This window comes from Nerophis ophidion, linkage group LG13 (assembly GCF_033978795.1).
Source record: "Nerophis ophidion isolate RoL-2023_Sa linkage group LG13, RoL_Noph_v1.0, whole genome shotgun sequence".
Taxonomy (NCBI): domain Eukaryota; kingdom Metazoa; phylum Chordata; class Actinopteri; order Syngnathiformes; family Syngnathidae; genus Nerophis; species Nerophis ophidion.
Genome location: NC_084623.1, coordinates 52,860,870 through 52,883,576, shown reverse-complemented (window position 1 = coordinate 52,883,576; position 22,707 = coordinate 52,860,870). Strand labels below are relative to the sequence as shown.

Below are 22,707 nucleotides of genomic sequence, written 5' to 3'. Positions count from 1 at the left end.
CACAATATATGTTTTAATTGCTGATGCGTTTTAATAGATTTTTAAATGCGCCAGAAAATAACCCGTTTTGTACACTGTTGATGTGGTTCAATGCCCTGTAAATGTGTTCCTGTATAGCAGGGGTGTCAAACTCAAATACAGAGTGGGCCAAAATTTTAAACGGAACAAAGCCGCGGGCCAAAGTTGAACAAATTAACCTTTTAATAGGGACCCAAACAAGTTTTGCATTAAATATTGAACAAGCAAGGCTTATATAACTTTAGTGACATGCAAAATCCAGTTTCAAATAATAATAATAATAATAATTAAAAAAATATCAATGGCATATCAAATAAAATTTTAATAAAAATGTTATGCCTTTTTTTCTATTTGCGATCTTCTGAGTTAAATATCAAGTTCTTTCCACAGGCTAATACTAAATTACAAAATAAAATAACAATAATGCATGAACCAAACATTCAAGCCTTGAAGTAGCAAGAGAAAATGCATGAATAAAACGTTAATTATTGGTCACTTTGCTGGAAGTTTCCCGGAAGAGTTAGTGCTGCAATGGGTTTTGGGTATTTGTTCTGTTGTGTTACGGTGCGGATGTTCACCCGAAATGTGTTTGTCATTCTTGTTTGGTGTGGGTTCACAGTGTGGCGCATATTTGTAAAAGTGCTAAAGTTGTTTATACGGCCACCCTCAGTGTGACCTGTATGGCTGTTGACCAAGTATGCCTTGCATTTACTTGTGCGTGTGTGTGTTTAAATGCCAAAAATATTATGTGACACGCTGATAGTAAGGAGGAAAAGCGGACGTGATGACAGGTTGTAGAGAACACTAAAGGAAGTGCCTTAAATGCACGCCCCCAATATAGTTGTCCAGGTGGAAATCGGTAGAAATTCGGGAGAATGGTTGCCCCGGGAGATTTTCGGGAGGGGCACTGAACTTCGGGAGTCTACCGGGAAAATTAGAAGGGTTGGCAAGTATGAGTATTAGCGGTGAATGTGGTGTTACAGCGCCACCGACGCTGTATAACACCGGCGGGCCAGCTCTAATGCTAAATTGATATTGCCTCAAGGGCCAAATTAAATTACACGGCGGGCCAGATTTGGCCCACGGGCCAGAGTTTGACACTCATGCTGTATAGTATTTCTCCAGCAATGGTCATGTGACGACAAAGTATGGTATTTTGAGAGGTAATCATTGAAGTCGAGCATCACTTAAAGGCCTACTGAAATGAGATTTTCTTATTTAAACTGGGATAGCAGGTCAATTCTATGTGTCATACTTGATCATTTCGCGATATTGCCATATTTTTGCTGAAAGGACTTAGTAGAGAACATTGACGATAAAGTTTGCAACTTTTGGTCGCTAATAAAAAAGGCTTGCCTTTACCGGAAGTAGCAGACAATGTGCGCGTGATGTCACATGTTATTGGGCTCCTCACATCCTAACATTGTTTATGGTCATAGCCAGCTGCAGCTAGAGCTATTCGGACCGAGAAAGCGACGATTTCCCCATTAATTTGAGCAAGGATGAAAGATTCGTGGATGAGGAAATTTAGAGTGAAGGACTAGAAAAAAAAAAGAAAAAAAGTTAAAAAAAAATGACGATTGCAGTGGGAGCGATTCAAATGTTCTTAGACACATTTACTAGGATCATTCTGGAAAATCCCTTATCTGCTATTTTGTTGCTTGTGTTTTAGTAGGATTAAATAGTACCTGAAAGTCAGAGGGGTGTGGCCACGGGTGTGTTGACGCCAGAGTCTCTGAGGGGGTCACAAAGCTGCAGCAGGACGGAAGCTCCGCTGACGTCTCCGGTAAGAGGCAACTTATTACCACAATTTTCTCACCGAAAACTGCCGGTTGACGCTCTGATCCATAGTAAAGCTTCATCTTCGGGAATTTTAAACAAGGAAACACCGGCTGTGTTTTTGTGGCTAAAGGCTAAAAGCTTCCCACCTCCATCTTTCTACTTTGACTTCTCCATTATTAATTGAACACATTGCAAAAGATTCAGCAACACAGATGTCCAGAATACTGTGTAATTATGCGATTAAAGCAGACTACTTATAGCTTGGATTGGGCTGGACACTTTGAGGGAAATTTAAAATTGCAATTTAGTCAACTAAAAAGGCCGTATTGGAATTTGTTGCAATGTTAATATTTCATCATTGATATATAAACTATCAGACTGGGTGGTCGGTAGTAGTGGGTTTCGGTAGGCCTTTAAGGACTAGGTTAGAAACGCACGACCCACCACTGCGTTTATCATTGGATTCGTACTCCACACAGAAAAAGCCTGGGTCACTACCACAAGCCTTGCATCATGCCAGTTTATCCACATGCTGTACTGCAGGGGTCACCAACCTTTTTGAAACTAAAAGCTACTACTTGGGTACTGATTAATGCGAAGGGCTACCAGTTTGATACACACTTAAATGAATTGCCAGAAATAGCCAATTTGCTCAATTTATCTTTAACTCTACGTTATTATTAATAATTAATTATATTTATCTTTGTGGAAACACTGATCATCTTAATGATTTCTCACAATAAATATATATTTTTGATGACATGTTTTAAATAGGTTAAAATCCAATCTACACTTTGTTAGAATATATAACAAATTGGACCAAGCTAAATTTCTAACAAAGACATTATTTCTTCTAGATTTTCCAGAACAAAAATGTTAAAAGAAATTCAAAAGACTTTGAAATAAGATTTAAATTTGATTCTACAGATTTTCTAGATTTTCCAGAATATTTTTTTGAATTTTAATCATAAGTTTGAAGAAATATTTCACAAATATTCTTCGTCAAAAAAAAAAACAGAAGCTAAACTTAAGAATTCAATTAAAATATATTTATTATTTTATTTATTTACAATAAAAAAAAAAAAAAACGAACTTGAACATTGATTTAAATTGTCAGGAAAGAAGAGGAAGGAATTCAAAAGGTAAAAAAGTATATGTGTTTAAAAATCCTAAAATCATTTTTAAGGTTGTATTTTTCTATAAAATTGTCTCTCTTAAAGTTATAAGAAGCATAGTAAAAAAAACTATGAATTTATTTAAACAAGTGAACACCAAGTCTTTAAAATATTTGCTTGGATTTTCAAATTCTATTTGAGTTTTGTCCCTCTTAGAATTAAAAATGTCGAGCAAAGCGAGTCCAGCTTGCTAATAAATAAATACACTTTAAAAATTAGAGGCACTGGTAAGTGCTGCTATTTGAGCTATTTTTAAAACAGGCCAGCGGGCAACTCATCTGGTCCTTGCGAGCACCGCATTGGTGACCCCTGCTGTACTGAAACCCACCGTCTCCAATTCTTCCAAAGCTTCCGTATCTCCCGTAATGCTGCTGAAGCTGCTGGTGCTCGACGACGATCGAGAGATGTTCGGTCGGCCGTTCCCTCCGTCCTTGAGTTTCATGAAAGGCCTGTAAAAGGAAGCATATCCATTGACAGTCTATACATTCCTTTTCATCTTGCCGGAAAAACATCAGTGGTCTCTCACCTCTCTTTGCTAGGACAGATCTCAGGTGAGCTGGGGTTGGACGACGTCTCTGACCTCCCTTCTTGGGACAAGGGGCAGGTATCTGTGGACTTTTGATCACTGTAGAAAAGAACACATTTGAAGCTTGATGTAATTAAACTAAATGGTGTTTGGGCAGAGGTCACCAACCTGCGAGCGCATTTGTCTGACGGACTCTCGATGCTGGAGTGGAGACGAGGGAAAAGTCCCGATCGCCTTTTCACGGGGCTCTTTAGCGAAGATTTGGTGGACAACGCAGGAGGCTGACGATAAAGGGTTTCAAATTGAGGAAATAATGCCAAACATGCTGCCATGCATCCCTAAGCTCACATTGTAGGTGCTCTTTGTGCATTCACTGGTGCTCTGCGGCATTGCTCCGCCACTCAAACTGGCCGGGACCCCGCCTCCACCGCCGGGGCTCCTGAGGCGGTGAGACCCCACCATTGTCTCCATTGAGTGACTTCTCACCCGCATGGCTCTCTAAAAACAAGAACAAGACGTGCAGGTTACTAGTATATACTGGACCAACTGGGTCAACATGGATCTCAGGTACATTTTATTAGCCAGTAATGACCACTAGATGGCAGTATTCCCCACAAAATTCACAGTGTTATGATTTTCATTGTTTCCCAATTTTTTTCCCAGTATGGGCAAATATTTTTACAGTAGAAAAATGTCACAAAAAGTATATATACTGTTTGAATGGTTCAGTGTGTACTATTTGCAACCAATTGATATATTATCAATCAATCAATGTTTATTTATATAACCCTAAATCACAAGTGTCTCAAAGGGCTGCACAAACCAAAACGACATCCTCGGTACAGAGCCCACATAAGGGCAAGGAAAAACTCTCACCCAGTGGGACGTCGGTGACAGTGACAATGATTACTATGAGACACCTTGGAGAGGACCGCAAGCAATGGATGTCGAGCGGGTCTAACATGATATTGTGCAAGTCCAATCCATTATTACATTAACTACATATATTTTGGGTCACGTTTCCTGCTGCGGCCCCGTGGTTGGGAATTGTTCATTTTAGATATTTATTGTAGTTGGTTGTAATACTGCATAAAATATCTAAAACATTTATATTTCTTGGTGATGAAAAAAATGGTCCACCGTAAAACAGGATGATTTGTAACCAATTTCAGTAGAATATATTATGTTCATGTATTAAAAAGGTTTTAAACGACACAAAAGTCATACAGAAGCATGTTAAACATATTTATTCATTTTGAGTCAAGCATCAGCTGAATACAAATTGCCATAGCCAGTGAAGCAATGAGAAAAGCGGCCGCTGGAAAAGTCTCCGAAAATCGCAACGCGGCGGTCCACAGTGCCTGTGAAGGAGAGTGATGCTCGTCAAACAAAAACATGAAAAAAACACAAGCACGAAAAAAAAAAACAGTGACATGGATCATTTAGAATCAAATACTGCAAAAGTGATGCAATTTGGAGCTCAAACAAAACCATACTTATTTATTTGAGCATTTTACACCTTTTAAGCCTGTCTGTAAGGGTGAGTTTTAATTTATTTTTAATTTATAGTTAATTTCTCACTACGCCGTTACGTCTTTGCTTGATTACTGTAACATATTATTTGCGGGTCTCCCAATGTCCAGCGTTAAAAGACTGCATTTGGTACAAATGAATTGATTAACGTGGACCCCGACTTAAACAAGTTGAAAAACTTATTTGGGTGTTACCATTTAGTGGTCAATTGTACGGAATATGTACTGTACTGTGCAATCTACTAATAAAAGTATCAATCAATCAATCAATCAAAATGCGGCTTCTGGACTAAAGTTGGATCATATCACGCCTATACTGGCCCACCTGCACTGGCTCCCGGGATACTTCAGATGCGATTTTAAAGGGGAACATTATCACCAAACCTATGCAAGCGTCAATATATACCTTGATGTTGCAGAAAAAAGACCATGTATTTTTTTAACCGATTTCCGAACTCTAAAAGGGTGAATTTTGGCAAATTAAACGCCTTTCTGTTTATCGGTCTTTTAGCGATGACGTCAGAATGTGACGTCACCGAGGTAACACACCCGCCATATTCATTTTCACATTACAAACACCGAGTCTCAGCTCTGTTATTTTCCGTTTTTTCAACTATTTTTTGGAACCTTGGAGACATCATGCCTCGTCGGTGTGTTGTCGGAGGGTGTAACAACACTAACAGGGAGGGATTCAAGTTGCAACACTGGCAAGAAATCTGCCGCCAGACCCCCATTGAATGTGCCAGAGTGTCTGCACATTTGACCGGCGATGCTAAGACAGACATGGCACAGAGATGTATGGTTACCTGCAGATGCATTTGCAACGATTAAGTCAACAAAATCAAAAAGGTGAGTTTTGTTGATGTTGTTGACTTATGTGGTAATCAGACATATTTGGTCATGGCATGACTGCCAGCTAATCGATGCTAACATGCTATGCTAATCAATCAATCAATCAATGTTTATTTATATAGCCCCAAATCACAAATGTCTCTAAGGACTGCACAAATCATTACGACTACAACATCCTCGGAAGAACCCACAAATCGATGCTAACATGCTATTTACGCTAGCTGTATGTACATTTGAAACTAGATACCCACATTTAATGCGAAACAAACACTTACCAATCAACGGATTGAAGTTGCTCCAGTGTCACAAGATGCGAAAGTCCTGATCGTTTGGTCCGCACATTTTACCGGCGATGCTAATAAGGCAGCCATGCCATGGGCCACTTCATTAGGTACACCCATGCTATGGGCGAATAGCGTCAAAAGCTATTCGCTCAATAGCTTCAATGTCTTCTTCAATTTCGTTTTTGCTATCTGTCTCCATACTCCGACCATCCGTTTCAATACATGCGTGATCTGTTGAATCGCTTAAGCCGCTGAAATCCGAGTCTGAATCCGAGCTAATGTCGCTATATCTTGCTGTGGTAACCGCCATGTTGTTTACATTGGCAGCACTGTATGACGTCACAGGGAAATGGATAGTGGTTTCGAAGATAGCGAAAATAAGGTACTTTAAAGCTTTATTTAGGTATATTCCGGGACCAGTAAAACTTTGAAAAAAACTTCAAAAAATACAACAAGCCACTGGGAACTGATTTTTATTGTTTTTAACCGTTTTGAAATTGTGATAATGTTCCCCTTTAAGGTTTTATTACTTACGTACAAAATGTTCAACGGTTTAGAACTATCTAATCTTGATGATTGTATTTTTCCATATGTTTGGTCCGGAAATTTGCAGTCAAAGACAAGTTCCCTGCAGGTTTCAACATGTCAAATTTAAGACTTTTTCAGACCATCTTGAAAATAATTTAAGACCATTTCACATCCATATAGACAAAAAAATACAACAACAAAGTGAAATCAGAGGTCCAGAATGAATTTTAAGTATATTAATTAATTCACTGCTCTTTCACATTGGAAAACAAAATGGTTAAACTAACTAAATACACCAGGAGCTTCTCTAGTGTAAACTATCATATATCACATCTATGACATCACATGGTAAGACCTTATGGAGGAAAGTTCTCGAGTCAGATGAAACAAATATTGAGCTGTTTGTCCACAAAACCCAGCAATATGTTTGGAGGAGAAATGGTGAGGCCTTTAATCCCAAGAAGAGCAAACCTACCATCAAGCATGGTGGTGGTAGTATTATGCTCTGGGCCTGTTTTGCTGCCAATGGAACTGGTGCTTTACAGAGAGTAAATGGGACAATTAAAAAGGAGGAGTACCTCCAAATTCTTCAGGACAACGTAAAATCATCAGCTTACGTCGTGTGTTGCGCTTATTATAAGACTTTTATAAGACTTCAAATTTTTGCAGCTCCAGACGGATTTGTTTTTTGTTTTTTTAGTCCAATAGGGCTCTTTCAACATTTTGGGTTGCCGACCCCTGGCCTAAGACGTCGCTTGCACCCCAATCTTGGTGCCGCGTTCTACATAGCGTTGTCGCAATAACACAGCAGGTTGCAATGGAGACCACCGTGATATTAGTCCAAAACAAAGTCAGCAACCAACAGGTATCAATGAGGGAGTTTGGGGGGGGGTTATTATCTTCTCAGGTTGGCTATGAACACGTCTGTGCTAAAATGTCATATGAAGCGCCCTGTCATTCATTAATTGATTTTTTTACATGCGCGTATTAGCCCAAAACGGGGCCCCCCACGGATCACAGTGTCGTATGCACGACGCATGATTTGTGTATAGGGAGGTCGACAATGGGTATACCAACGCACACACTTGCAGACACACTGGTTGGGCTCGGTTACATTGAAACAATCCCGATACTCACTGGAACATTTTGTGAAACAAACAAGCACTTGTTGCAGGAAAGCATCGCAACAGTAAAGTTGAACCTTGAAGAGAAGACCCCAGTGACACCAGCCACTTTAGAAACAGGAAATTGAGAGTGTGGAACAACTGTTGCCTCGTCTGACTTCATGTGACGGATTTTGGGATGGAAGTTATGATGTAATGATGTGAGAGATGTATTCTGGTTCCCTTCGTACAGGGGTGTCAAAGTCAAGGCCTGCGGGCCGGATCTGGCCCGGGAATTAATTATCTGGGGCCCCCGGGATGATATTTGATTGCCGTATTTTTCGGACTATAAATCACAGTTTTTTTCATAGTTTGGCCGGGGGTGCGACTTATACTCAGGAGGGACTTATGTGTGAAATTATTAAGACATTACCATAAAATATCAAATAATATTATTTAGCTCATTCACGTAAGAGACTAGACGTATAAGATTTCATGGGATTTATCGATTAGTAGTGACAGATTGTTTGGTCAACGTATAGCATGTTCTGTATCAGGGGTGTCAAATTCAAATACAGGGTGGGCCAAAATTTAAAACTGAACAAAGCCGCGGGCCGAAGTTGAACAAATGAATCTTTTAATAGGGACCCAAACAAGTTTTTCATTGAATATTGAACAAGCATGGCTAATGTAACTTTATAGTGACATGCAAAATTGAGTTTGAAATAATATTAATAATAATAATTAAAAAAATATCAATGACATATCAAATCAAATTTAAATAAAAATAGAATGCCTCTTTTGTATTTGCAGCCTACTGAGGTAAATATTAACATTAACTTTTTCCAGAGGCTAATACATTTGAAAATAAAATAATGAATAAATCAACCATTCAGGCCTTTTTACTGCTCAATTAATGTCGGGGCTCAGGTGGGCGGGGTCAGGGGGGCAGGGGGTGTATATTGTAGTGGTCCGAAAGAGATAGTGCTGCAAGGGGTTCTGGGTATTTGTTCTGTTGTGTTTATGTCGTGTTACCGTGTGGATGTTCTCCCGAAATATTTGGTCATTCTTGTTTGGTGTGGGTTCACAGTGTGGCACATATTTGTAACAATGTTAAAGTTGTTTATATGGCCACCCTCAGTGTGACCTGTATGCTGTTGATCAAGTATGCCTTGCATTTACTTACATGTGTGTAGAGGCCACATATATTACGTGACTTTGTGAGGAGGAAAAACAGACTTGACGACAGGCTGTAGGGGACACTAAAGACAGTGCCTTTAAGGCACACCCCCAATATTGTTGTCCGGGTGGAATTTGGGAGAATGGTTGCACCGGGAGATTTTCGGGAGGGACACTGAAATTCGAGAGTCTCCCGGGAAATCGGTGAATGGGGTGTTACAGCGGCACCGCTGTATAACACCGGCGGGCCAGCTCTAAAGTTAAATTGATATTGCCTCAAGGGCCAAATGAAATTACACGGCGGGCCAAATTTGGCCCGCGGGCCAGAGTTTGACACCTATGCTCTATAGGGTTCATATTTTTTGTTACGTCTCGTCTCGATTACTGTAACGTATTATTTTCGGGTCTCCCCATGTCTAGCATTAAAAGATTACAGTTGGTACAAAATGCGGCTGCTAGACTTTTGACAAGAACAAGAAAGTTTGATCATATTACGCCTGTACTGGCTCACCTGCACTGGCTTCCTGTGCACTTAAGATGTGACTTTAAGGTTTTACTACTTACGTATAAAATACTACACGGTCTAGCTCCAGCCTATCTTGCCGATTGTATTGTACCATATGTCCCGGCAAGAAATCTGCGTTCAAAAGACCCCGGCTTATTAGTGATTCCTAGAGCCCAAAAAAAGTCTGCGGGCTATAGAGCGTTTTCCGTTCGGGCTCCAGTACTCTGGAATTCCCTCCCGGTAACAGTTCGAGATGCTACCTCAGTAGAAGCATTTAAGTCTCACCTTAAAACTCATCTGTATACTCTAGCCTTTAAATAGACCTCCTTTTTAGACCAGTTGATCTGCCGCTTCTTTTCTTTCTCCTATGTCCCCCCCTCTCTTGTGGAGGGGGTCCGGTCCGATGACCATGGATTAAGTACTGGCTGTCCAGAGTCGAGACCCAGGATGGGCCGCTCGTCGGGACCCAGGATGGACCGCTCGCCTGTATCGGTTGGGGACATCTCTACGCTGCTGATCCGCCTCCGCTTGAGATGGTCTCTTGTGGACGGGACTCTTGCTGCTGTCTTGGATCCGCTTGAACTGAACTTTCGTGGCTGTGTTGGAGCCACTATGGATTGAACTTTCACAGTATCATGTTAGACCCGCTCGACATCCATTGCTTTCGGTCCCCTAGAGGGGGGTGGGTTGCCCACATCTGAGGTCCTCTCCAAGGTTTCTCATAGTCAGCATTGTCACTGGATGTGAATTCTCCCTGCCCACTGGGTGTGAGTTTTCCTTGCCCTTTTGTGGGTTCTTCCGAGGATGTTGTAGTCGTAATGATTTGTGCAGTCCTTTGAGACATTTGTGATTTGGGGCTATATAAATAAACATTGATTGATGGATTGATATGTTTATAAATCTGACTGTGATGAAGTCCGTGCCTCACCAGCCATGAACCTCACCGCACGTCACTGGGGACAAGCGGTAAAAAATGGATGGATGGATGTATTTTAATAGTCCGGCCCGCGTGTGCACGTATTTTTCCCCCTGAGCTAAAATGAGTTTGACACCCCTGCCTTAGTATCAAAAGGGCATCATCATAGCAGGCCTACCTGAGCATCTTTTCTACCAACTGTAATTTGTTGTTGACATTTACTTGGCCTACACAGCACAAAACACCCATCCTGTAATAGCAACTTGTCCTACGACATAATTCCGGCGCCAAAATAAAAGTCAAAATGCGAGAAGATCACACAATGTTCACCTTAAATGACTCCAGTAGACCCCCGTGTCCTCCGTTCTCCAGCTTGTCCTCCTCCTCCGCCTGGCTGAGACCCAGAGTGGCCTGACTTTGTCTGTGGAGCTCATCGTGCAGGTTGTCCAGCAGAGCAGCTCGCGTTCGACCCTGATACGAGACGTACATACACATATTCAACAACGGCCAGTTTGGTAAATAAAGTGTGTCTGCACGTGTCACCTCTAGTTTGGCAAACTTGTCAGATTTGTAGCAAGCATTTTCTGCATTGATCAGCTTTGTCAGCAGGAAGTCACGAAACTCTGGACCCTGGAGAGTAAAAGAAAGACAGCAGTCATTACCCCAAATAATTATGGCCCCATGCCCGACAGAAGTGAGAAAAGCTGTTCTGCGCAAATTGGGTTGCAGGAATTTTAATTCGCTGCGGTATCACCGTAATGCAAAACATGTTGCGGCAAGCAGGGATAAACGAGTGTGGCCAGCCCACGCTCGGACGAATGACGGCGTCCGGAGCCAAGATAAGTGAGGGCATGTTTGGCAATTTAACAAACAGGCTGGAGAATCAGGGCACAGTGGACCGTACGTAATAAGGTGCTAGAAATAGCGCCGCCTGATGCATGAACAGTAAAAAAAAAAACAGTTTTAAAGGACACAGGCAATCCTTGAACTCACGAAAATGACCTTAAAGTGATGATTACAGCCAGTTGGAATTTGGGTGTCCCATTCAGTACAAAATTGCACAATTGAATGAATGAAATAAGTTTATTTCGGTCATATAATCAATCAAATCAATCAACCATTTTGTATTATCAGTTTTACAGTACATGTTATATGTATACAATAATGCACATTTACACAAGAAAGAAAATAAGAAGAATGACCAAAAAAGGAGTAGGCTGAAGCCAAAGCTTATATTTGCCTATCCTATACCTTCACAGAAGATTAGATTGCCTGGAACATCAACGTTAAAAAAAAAAAAAATCAATTCCATTTTGTTTATTTGAAATGGTCTGTCATAACTGCTGGGTCTCTGCTACACCGGAGTCTGTTTGGAGGGACTGGAGGAGATGCGGATGAGGGGACAGGGCTGCGGAGCTAGCACTGAGCGCTGGGACGGAGAGGCTTCGCGGTGTCTCGACTGGGTGAGCAGGTGTCGAACACTTCAGTCACCTTGGACGTATCCTCGCTCATCCATGCGGACTGGACACTGGCCGAGAGTGGAGTCGGCTGTCTTGGTTGCTTTGTTGGTTCTGCTCCTGTCTCTGGCCATGCTCCCTCCTCCCCAGCGGACAATGGCGTGGAACACCGCAGAGGCCACCACAGTGTATATGTTTATTTTACTTTTTATTCATAGCTGTATGTAGAAGTGTCTGGTTGTATCTGCTGCTTTAATGTCTTTAATGTCCTCTGTGTTCTTTGATGTTTGATGTTTCCCTCTTACACACATGTAAGAGGGATGTGTACTATGGCTATGAGTTTTAATTTTTTTTTATTTTTTATTTTTTTCTGGCCTCAGTCTGCACCCCCACTCCAGGGCCCAGGCTAAGACCGATTTTTTTTATTTTATTTTATTTATTTTTTTTTATTTTTTTTTTTATTTTTTTTATTTTATTTTAATCTTCTATTCTTTTCTCCCCCCCCCCATGTTTACCTGTATGTCATCTTTTTTGTAAGGGGCGCTGGAAGCCGGCAGACCCGTCAGCGATCCTGTTCTGTCACCCTGTAATGTTTGTCTGATCTTGAATGGGATTGTGCTGAAAATTGTAATTTTCCTGAAGGAACTCTCCTGACGGAATAAATAAAGTACTATCTAATTTATTCTAATCTAACGTTTTTAGAACTCTATCGGACATTGCGACTTTTGGTGTTAGTGTTCCTGAAAAAGAGGCACCCGAACACACATACTGTACAGCAGATTTTTACTGCTAAATGTGTATATATCATTTATACACACGTACACATTGGCCCCTAAACACATTGTTTCTCTCAATGTGACCCCCGAGTCTAAATATTTGCCCAGCTCTGATCTACGGAATCCTTGTTACAATTTTAAAGGGGAACATAATCACCAGACCTATGTAAGCGTCAATATATACCTTGATGTTGCAGAAAAAAGACCGTATGTTTTTTTAACCGATTTCCGAACTCTAAAAGGGTGAATTTGGCGATGTAAACGCCTTTTCAATTGTTCGCTGTCGGAGCGATGACGTAACGACGTGAAGCAATCCGCCATTTTCTCAAACACATTACACGCAGCAAGTCAAATCAGCTCTGTTATTTTCCGTTTTTTCGACAGTTTTCCGTACTTTGGAGACATTATGCCTCGTCGGTGTGTTGTCGGAGGGTTTAACAACACTAACAGGGACGGATTTGAGTTGCACCAGTGGCCAAAAGATGCGAAAGTGGCAAGAAATTGGACGCACATTTTACCGACGACAGCTATGCAACGACAGAAATGGCAAGAATTTGTGGATATCCTGCGACACTCAAAGCAGATGCATTTCCAACGATAAAGTCAAAGAAATCACAAAGGTGAGTTTTGTTGAAGTTATTGACTTACGTGCTAATCAGACATATTTGGTCACGGCAGGACTGCAAGCTAATCGATGCTAACATGCTATTTAGGCTAGCTGTATGTACATATTGCATCATTATGCCTCATTTGTAGCTGTATTTGCATCCAGCCTTTCCCTCCACACACATGTAATGCCAAACAAACGCTTACCAATCGACGGATTCAAGTTGCACCAGTGGTCAAAAGATGCAATCGTTGGTTGGAAGGCGATCGCCGAATTCGTCCTCGTTGCCGCTGTCTGTCGTGATATGGCTCAATAGCTTCAGGCTCTTCTTCAATTTCATTTTCGCTATCTGCCTCCACACTCCAACCATCCGTTTCAATACATGCGTCATCTGTTGAATCGCTTACGGCGCTGAAATCCGAGTCTGAATCAGAGCTACTATGCTATACCTTTCTGTGCTATCCGTCATATTTGTTTTTGTTGGCTTCACGCAGTGACGTCACAGGACAATAGACGGGTGACTATAACGACGGTTAAAATCAAGCACTTGGAAGTCGTTTTTCGGGATATTGCGTAATGGGTAAATTTTTGAGAAAAACTTTGAAAAATAAAATAAGCCACTGGGAACTGATTTTTATTGGTTTTAACCCTTCTGAAATTGTGATAATGTTCCCCTTTAACCTCCTCTTGGTAGCCAAGGTCGATTGTCTTCTCAGCACTACGCAAGAAGGTTTGATCCGAGGACCTTACTTAACCATCCAATCTCTACTGCGTGTGTTTATCTGAAGGTTTTAGCCTATTTGAGGAGTTGCAAAAGTAAAATCTAGACTCCAAACAACCCAGAAAAAGCTAGTCAGGTTACATCTAGACCTCCAACCCAGATCACACCTCACTCCTACCCACTTCTCCAAAGTGGGCTGGCTCAGGGTGGAGGACAGAGTCAAACAACTTGCACTGAGCCTAGTCTATAAAATTCGGTAGACCTTCTTGATACCTAAGTACATGTCAAACTACTTCCATAACGTAAATGACCGCCATAACCACACCTGGGGGAGCTCCACAAACCACGTTAAACCCAGATTCCAATCTAACAAAGGTCTTAACTCATTCTCCTTCTATGGAATGCACTCCCAACAGGTGTAAAAGAAAGTGCATCTCTATCCTCATTCAAAACCGCACTAAAAGAACACCTCCAGGCAACTCCAACCCTCGACTAACATCCTCCCCCCACCATATCCCACCTCCCTGGATTGTAAATAATCAAATAATAATCAAATGTCTATACTTGTTCTTGTCATGTCTTTTGATCATGTCTTGTTTGGCTATGTTCTGTTGGCTTTTAGAGTCTTTTAGTTTCTGTTTTGTCACCAGGGGCGGTATAGCTCGGTTGGTAGTGGCCATGCCAGCAAATTGGGGGTTGCAGGTTCGATTCCCATTGCCGCCATCCTAGTCACTGCCGTTGTGTCCTTGGGCAAGACACTTTACCCACCTGCTCCCAGTGCCAACCACACTGGTTTAAATGTAACTTAGATATCGGGTTTCACTATGTAAAGCGCTTTGAGTCACTAGAGAAAAGTGCTATATAAATATAATTTCACTTCACTTCACCATGACGACCATTAGTTTTCCCCTGTCATGTGTTTGGGCTCACGCACCTGTCAATAATCACTTCACTAATATTTAAGCCATAGTTACCAGGTAGTCGGCCGGGCGACATCACCCTTGATTCACTCTTGATTCACCCTTGATTCACTCTTGATACACTCTTGATACACTCTTGATACACTCTTGATACACTCTAGATACACTCTTGATACCCCTGACATTGTTCCATGCTTGTTTTTTTTCAAATCACAGTAAGTGTTTACATTTTTATGTCCATAGTTCTGCCTCTGTGCTAGTTTTTGTTTTCTTAGCCAAGTTTGTTCTCCGCCTTGTGCGCGCTTTTTGTTTGTTCCTTTTTTAAGTAAAATTAAATCACGTCATTACCTTCACGCCTTGTCCAGTCCAGTCGCTTTGCACCATGGGAAAAAAAACAAAGTCCTAGTTTCTGACAGTTCTTAAGCTTTCTGAGCTCACTATGTTCACTGCTCGGTGGACATATCCTACTAAGTCAGACCTACACTGTTTCAATGTCCATTTCTCAGATGATATAATTGTTGATGACTGAAGTGCTGATATCAACCAAACCTAACCCCCCCGGATCCATCCTCTCCACATCCCACCCCATGGATTGTAAATAATATAAATAATTCAATGTATATACTCTGATGATTAACCTGTGTGATGACTGTATTATGCTGATAGTATATATTTGTACCTAACGTGGACCCCGACTTAATTGACCACTAAGTGGTAACACCCAAATAAGTTTTTCAACTTATTCGGGTGTTACCATTTAGTAGTCAATTGTACGGAATATGTGCTGTACCAGGCCTGGGCAATTATCTTGACTCGGGGGGCCACATTTAGAGAGAAGAAATGTGTCTGGGGGCCGGTATATCTATTTTTAGGAACACTTATACAAAACTTAAATAAATAAATGATAAATGGGTTATATTTGTATAGCGCTTTTCTACCTTCAAGGTACTCAAAGCGCTTTGACACTACTTCCACATTTACCCATTCACACAAACATTCACACACTGATGGAGGGAGCTGCCATGCAAGGCGCCAACCAGCACCCATCAGGAGCAAGGGTGAAGTGTCTTGCTCAGGACACAACGGACGTGACGAGGTTGGTACTAGGTGGGATTTGAACCAGGGGCCCTCGGGTTGCGCACAGCCACTCTCCCACTGCGCCACGCCGTCCCTAACTTCACAATAATGTCTGATTGACAGCTAAAACCTTTATGACAGACCGCCTTAAAAAACGGAATGGAATTTTAATTTTTTCGATGAACGATAAAACACTGAATATTGACCAAATATGAATGTCACACCCCCTTTCGATCGACATTTTTACAATCAAGTGAAACGCAACAAAAAAGCAACACACAGTGAAATATGAACGCGAAGGGTACAAAATAAAGCCACCGACAATCTGATACACAGTATCTGATATATGATTAAGTTTTAGAACTCTGTTGTGAAAAGCTCCAACCACGTCTGTGGAAACGCTTCCCGCCCACACTGCTTGGTGCCTTGTCTGAGCTGCAGTGACGTAGATGACCATAGTAACTAATTAGATTACCATATTACCTGGTATATCATCCATAAGCGCATATTCCAACCATTGAAATACTTTGTATAGTTCAATACTTACTGTCATTAGAAAACATGAGTGCACATCATAAGGGCAGCTACACTTTCCATCTTAAAGCGTTAAAAAAGTTATTTGGGAATGTCCGGAGGGCCAGATTGAAAAGTTTAACGGGCCGCATGTGGCCCCTGGGCCTTAATTTGCCCAGGTCTATACTGTACTGTGCAATCTACTAATAAACGTTTCAATCAACCAGATCTACACTTGTAGGGCTCCTATGCTGGTGGATATGCTAGCATACATAAAAAGAATGTAACGAATCCTTGGTTGAAGACAGCCCAAACCCTAATCAATTCACACGAAAAACGTTTTTGTTTGTATTAGGGTTGTACGGTATACCGATATTAGTATAGTACCGCGATACTAATGAATCATTTTCGGATATATATCGCACGTTTGGTAGCACACAATCAACTACTTACAAGCAGACACAGTGTGTAGACAGAAAAGGGAGAAAAAACACATTTTGGCTTAAAAACTAATGATAAAGGTGAAGTTATAACACTGAAACGGCCTAAGGAAGAGGTGCTTTAAGTCATGGCTAGCTAGCTGTCGGCTAAAGTCCATCCGCCGTCGGCAGTTATTAGCGACTTATAAATCCCTATTCCTGGTCTCCATGGCGACAAATAAAGTACGTTTCTTACACATATCATCCCTGCAGGATGAAGAATAGCTAAACATTTTTCACTACACACCGTAGCTCAGTGGTCCCCAACCTTTTTGTATCCGGGGACCGGTCAACGCTTAATAATTTGTCCCGCGGCTCAGGGGGTGGGGGGGCTTTTTTTTTTTTTGTCATGAAAAAGGGACGTTTTTGTCATGAAAAATGTTGATTTAATAAAAAAAAAAAATAAATAAATAAAAAAAAAAAAATTTTTTTTTAAATAAAAATAAATTAAAAATTCTTCTGCGGCCCGGTTGCCGCGGCCCAGTGGTTGGGGACCACTGCCGTAGCTCACCGGCGTCAAAATGTAAACATACGACACTGGTGGATCTACACCCAACATCCACTGTAATGATACCAAGTACAGGCACGTATCTAGTCCATACTACTCTGATTACATCAATATCTTTTGGAATCACAATATCTTCTTTTTTTTTTTTTTTTTTAAATGTATATTATGTTTATAAACTCAGAAAATATGTGCCTGGACATATGGGGACTTTGAATATGACCAATGTATGATCCTGTAACTACTTGGTATCGGATTGATACCCAAATTTGTGGTTTCATCCATAACTAATGTTAAATATCTAACAAAAGAAGAATAAGTGATTATTGCATTTTAACAGAAGTGTAGATAAAACATGTTAAACGAGAAAGTAAGCAAATATTAACAGTAAATGTACAAGTAGATGAATAATTCATTTTCTAGCACTTGTCCTTAATAATGTTGACACAATAATAGAATGATAAATAATACAATATGTTACTGCATATCTCCCGTCCAAAGGCAAAACCTAGTAACTCACTTGTAGCTGATTTTGAGAAAACAAAGGAAAACCAATCTATCTTGATGCTGTCTTACAAAGATCTACAAAGTCATCAAACGTATAGATGTTTTCTCGAGCTTTCATTTTCTTGCCGATTGAGCCATGGATTGAATCTGCTCTGATGAACGTGTGGTGTGCCCTTTCTCCAGATATTTTATTACAATCTCGGTTGGGCCCCATTCTGCGTTTGTACATTGGGCAAGAGCCGTGTACAGCGTCCAGTTTTTATTTTGACCTCCACAGTTATCTGCCCAAAAGAGTGTGCAAGGGGAAGAATCAAGAACAATACATTTAATGAAGGCGCTTGCAACGTCCTGGGCCAATCTTCCAAATATCCCCTCGTGCCATAATATCACATAATCAGGTTGACCGTCGGCCTCCATTCGTGCAAATGTCTCATTAAAGACAATAAGGGGACTGACAAAGAAGCTCCGATCGGTCCCTTAAGATACTAGTTTTTTCTGTTGTATCCACGCGGTTATGTGGTAGTTGCTAGGTCCTGCCATGCGCGTAACAGCTTACTTACGGAAAAATTACAATATCGCATACACTAATGTAAAGCACATCACCTAGGAACTCCAAAATTATTACCAGCTCAGTTTTGACCAAAATTGAGTTACTGGGTTTTGCCTTTGGACGGGAGATATGTCTGCAGTCTCATTAGGAGCCTTTGTTTGTTTACTTACTACAAGTTGTCTTGTATGTTCACTATTTTATTTATAGAATTAACTGCCATAAGAAACATATGTTTAATGTAGTCTAAGATTTTTTTTGTTAAAATAAAGCCAATAATGCAGATTTTTTTGCGGTCCCCTTTATTTAGAAAAGTACCGAAAAGTACAAAAAAGTGTCAAAATATTTTTAGTACCGGTACCAAAATATTGGTATTGTTACAACACTAGTTTGTATTGACCTTTATCTCACCTTTTTGAAGACAGCTGGGTTCGGGAGAAGGGGTCCAAAAGGAGGGACATCTTCCCTCGCAGTGACAGATACCTGTTGAAAAAAAAAGGACATCTAATCACACACTAATGGAGACACAAATCAAGACAGAAACGTGAGAAGACAGTACTATCAACCTTGTATATTGTGTTTTCTGTACACGGGTTCTCAGCTTGGATTAGCACATAAGCGTGCAGAAAGTTGGATGCAATTATGTCAGGAACAAAAGGCGTCGGTTCTTCCTGGAAAACGGCTGCCACAATGTCATTTCCTATGTGCCTTTTCCTCTGAAGCTGAGAGGGCAGAGGAGAGCATATTGCTTCTCACACAGATTGATGTGCGGAGGTGATGCGGTAAGAATAACAAGGTCAAGACCAGAGCCAACAACCTGCTGGATGTCCCCATCGGTGAAAGGGAGCTTGGTTGACACGTGGAACATGATCTCTCTCTGTCTGAAAACCGTGTATACAGATTCTGTCCCTGTCTGTCCGTGGGACACATCTAGCCCTCCGCGAAATCTGCAATGACACAAAAAGGCATTTTCAGTTTGGTTGCTAAAGCAAAAAATTTTTTATTTCCTGTACACTGCATGATCAAAGTGGAAATTCGATTTACGATGACCCCATTGCAAGCCTTGAAGCACAGCTATTTTGTGCCCGGGAGCACATCCATTGTGGGCGGGTTTATGAAACCATGATACTTTTTTGGTCAGCACTGCAGTGCTATTTTTAGCCACTGTGCTTAGTCCTACATTGTGGGCCATTGTAAATGTTTTTAGTCTTTTTACAACATCGTTTTTCTTCCTCAATGTGAGTACATAAGAAGGCTATGGACAAGCGATACATGGTTTGAAACATTCAGCGTTGTCGACACTGCCAAGTAAATTACCAAAGAAGTTAAAAGTACATTTTTTTTAATTAGTTCCTAATAATTGTAGCGTTCTGGCTGTTAAAGTTAATGAGGTCTGTGATTTAAAACAATGAATGCACAACAGCTATATTACCATTGATTGTTTTGTTAAACTTACATAGCAGTGTGCTGCGTTCAGTAACACTCATGAAACAAGGATACTCAGGACCTCATCTACTAAGATCCCAAATATCACACGCGAAATACAATTTGTAAAAGTACTGTTACACATGCTAAACAGTTTGCAACTGAAAAAAAGTATTGTTTTTAGGCGAGTTATGGGTGATCTAAGGCTGCTTGTGCAAGTTTTGTTGTACTTGTGCAATGACAATAAAGACCTATCCTGTCCTATCCTATCCAATTGATTTACACATGTAAAAATGGTGCAGAATGCCAACCTTAAAATAGAGTTTTTACATATACTACCATCTGCTGTTGCGCATAAATGGCATCATGGCCTAACCTGTAGTGTTTTCTTATGTTGTGGAACATGCAGCCCACGACTATAATTACTTATACAACACTTTTTTGGACAACGGAACACACGTTTTAGCTCGCTGACGATGCAGTTTGGGATAAATACAATGGAACGATCCAGCTGCAAGAAAATGCTTGTTGCAAGAAGTTGTTTTATATTTTATATTGGAAAACGAACAACATTAAAAAACAACAACAGACACCAACTTTAATCTATTTAATTAGTTTCAGTGTCTCCTGGCTGCAAATGCGCCCTCTTGAGTCATAATTTCCAACCTTAAAACCTCCGATTTCGGGAGGTGGAGGGGGGTGGGGGGGATCGTGGTCAGGGGTGGGGCGGAGGCGTGGTTGGGGGCTTGGTTGGGGCGGGGGCGTGGTTAAGATGGGAGGAGTATAATTCACCAACTCGAGTCTTTCATATACATGCATCCATCCATTCATTTTCTACCGCTTATTCCCTTTCGGGGTCACGGGGGGCGCTGGCGCCTATCTCAGCTACAATCGGGCGAAAGGCAGGGTACACCCTGGACAAGTCGCCACCTCATCGCAATATATATATATATATATATATATATATATATACTGTATATATATATATATATATATATATATATATATATGAAATACTTGACTTTCAGTAAATTCTAGCTATATATATTTATTTTATCATATATATATAAATAAAATAAATAGTTGAATTTCCGACGGCACCTACCAAAAACACAGTTGTTCTACTAACTGTACTGTGCTTGCTGGTTACAAAAAACAACAACAACACTTACCTTTCACTATTTGAGTAATCTTTGTTCTGCCATTTGCGTATTGGCGAGCTATCTCCGAATCCGGGAACATATCCTTCACGGATTTGTTGTAGACATCCGCAAATGAGAACGGGATGTTGCTTCCAGCTATCAGCATAGACATCTTTGTCCCAGCATAAGTTACACCAACGGGTCTCCATTTTGCGAGGTGGCCCAAAATACTGGGTTGTGAACGATGCTGCGCTGCGGACGCTTTGTGCTTCGCTGACCATTCATGGCTGAGTATATCGGTTCGGCCGCCGTGTTCAATAGAGAAGTCTGTTATACAAAATTTAAGGGAAACATACCCCTTACCCTTTGAACTCTCCTGGATAAACTGAAATTCTTTTTTCCAATCGTTCTGGAACTTGTAAGCGTATTTTTTTCATTTTGTTCATCGACGGTATAATATATTGGGTTGGGGTCAAATAACCAGGCGATGTGATGAAGTTACGTCTCTTTACTGTGGGATTCAGAACAGACTCCCTAATGCTTGTTTCTTGACTGCACTTAAATGTAGAATATAAGTAGAATATATTTACATTCTATTATATTCTATGTACAGTAGATAGCAGTATTGTCCTGTTTAAGAGGGTCACAACATTGCTGAGTCAGGTTCTCATGGAGCTGGGGGGGGCGTGGCCTACAGCTCCGCCTGAATTTCGGGAGATTTTCGGGAGAAATTTTGTTTTGGGAGGTTTTCGGGAGAGGTGCGGAATTTTGGGAGTCTCCCGGAAAAAATAGAAGAGGGTTGGCATGTACGCCTTGAGTCATCCAGCAGCTATAAAGTTGCATCGCTGGATTGACGATACGTCTAAAATTTCTAGTTCTTACTGGTCAAACATATGGATGGAGTATTCTCTCTCCGTTGTCCGTCTTTACAGCACGATTACCTCCTTCTCATTAACTGTTTGAACGTACCTTTCAAACCATCTAAATATAGACACAAAACAGCCTCAGCGAAACACTTCCAAGTTTGATTAATCGCTTTGCAGGCGTTTAATGTTTATATTTGCATCAGTGTTTAATATGTTCAATATTTAGTACATCAGGCCTTAACACTCTGGTGGACTTTAGTAGGACTGTAACTGTATCCTACAACTTTATTTGGCTCTATTTTGTAGACCTAATGAAAAAAAGCATAGGGACCAAGTGACCATTTAAGTGTACTAAGAAATATTCCCCTAAAATTGAGGCTTATGAAAACAGAGAATTATTGCAATGCTCTGACTACTGTACTTATTCAAGGTTCTTGTAGGATTTGAACATGAAGGTTAAACGAAAAACTCTGTTGTTTATGGCCAATAAAGTTTGCTTCACCGGACCACTCTTAATTTCTTTTAATCTTCAGTCATTCTTTACTTCTTTAAAGTGGTATTTGAGTTTTATATGGTCTCTCTATTTTCCAACTTTACCCTCATTTAATTCAAGTGCTTTCTATCGCATCTCACCCTTTAAAGTCATGAAGTTCAATGTTGTCACCGAGTATGCTGAGAAACTCCTTGAAAGCTGGAGTCTCTTCGCTGTTCCCAAACAACTCTTCCTCTGACGTCTGCAGGGAAAAGGGGAGTATCAGTGACACT

At 40.8% G+C, this 22,707-nt stretch overlaps 1 protein-coding gene across 5 annotated transcripts in view; it reads right to left on the bottom strand.

The window, feature by feature from the left end:
- Positions 1-22,707, bottom strand: part of LOC133564724 (rap1 GTPase-activating protein 2-like) — a 78,634-nt gene that overhangs the window by 5,098 nt on the left and 50,829 nt on the right. For 2 of the 5 annotated variants that reach the window (XM_061919204.1, XM_061919201.1), the window contains exons 9-17: positions 22,576-22,676; positions 19,327-19,456; positions 19,076-19,231; positions 18,921-18,992; positions 10,944-11,030; positions 10,731-10,871; positions 3,850-3,999; positions 3,502-3,782; positions 3,304-3,424 (exon numbers count right to left, since the gene is read on the bottom strand). In XM_061919204.1, coding sequence (XP_061775188.1) covers positions 3,304-3,424; positions 3,502-3,782; positions 3,850-3,999; positions 10,731-10,871; positions 10,944-11,030; positions 18,921-18,992; positions 19,076-19,231; positions 19,327-19,456; positions 22,576-22,676 — 1,239 coding nt within the window. Of the gene's footprint in view, positions 1-3,303; positions 3,425-3,501; positions 3,783-3,849; positions 4,000-4,733; positions 4,863-10,730; positions 10,872-10,943; positions 11,031-18,920; positions 18,993-19,075; positions 19,232-19,326; positions 19,457-22,575; positions 22,677-22,707 lie in introns of those variants that run through there. The other 3 variants (XM_061919203.1, XM_061919202.1, XM_061919205.1) reach the window with 3 other exon arrangements.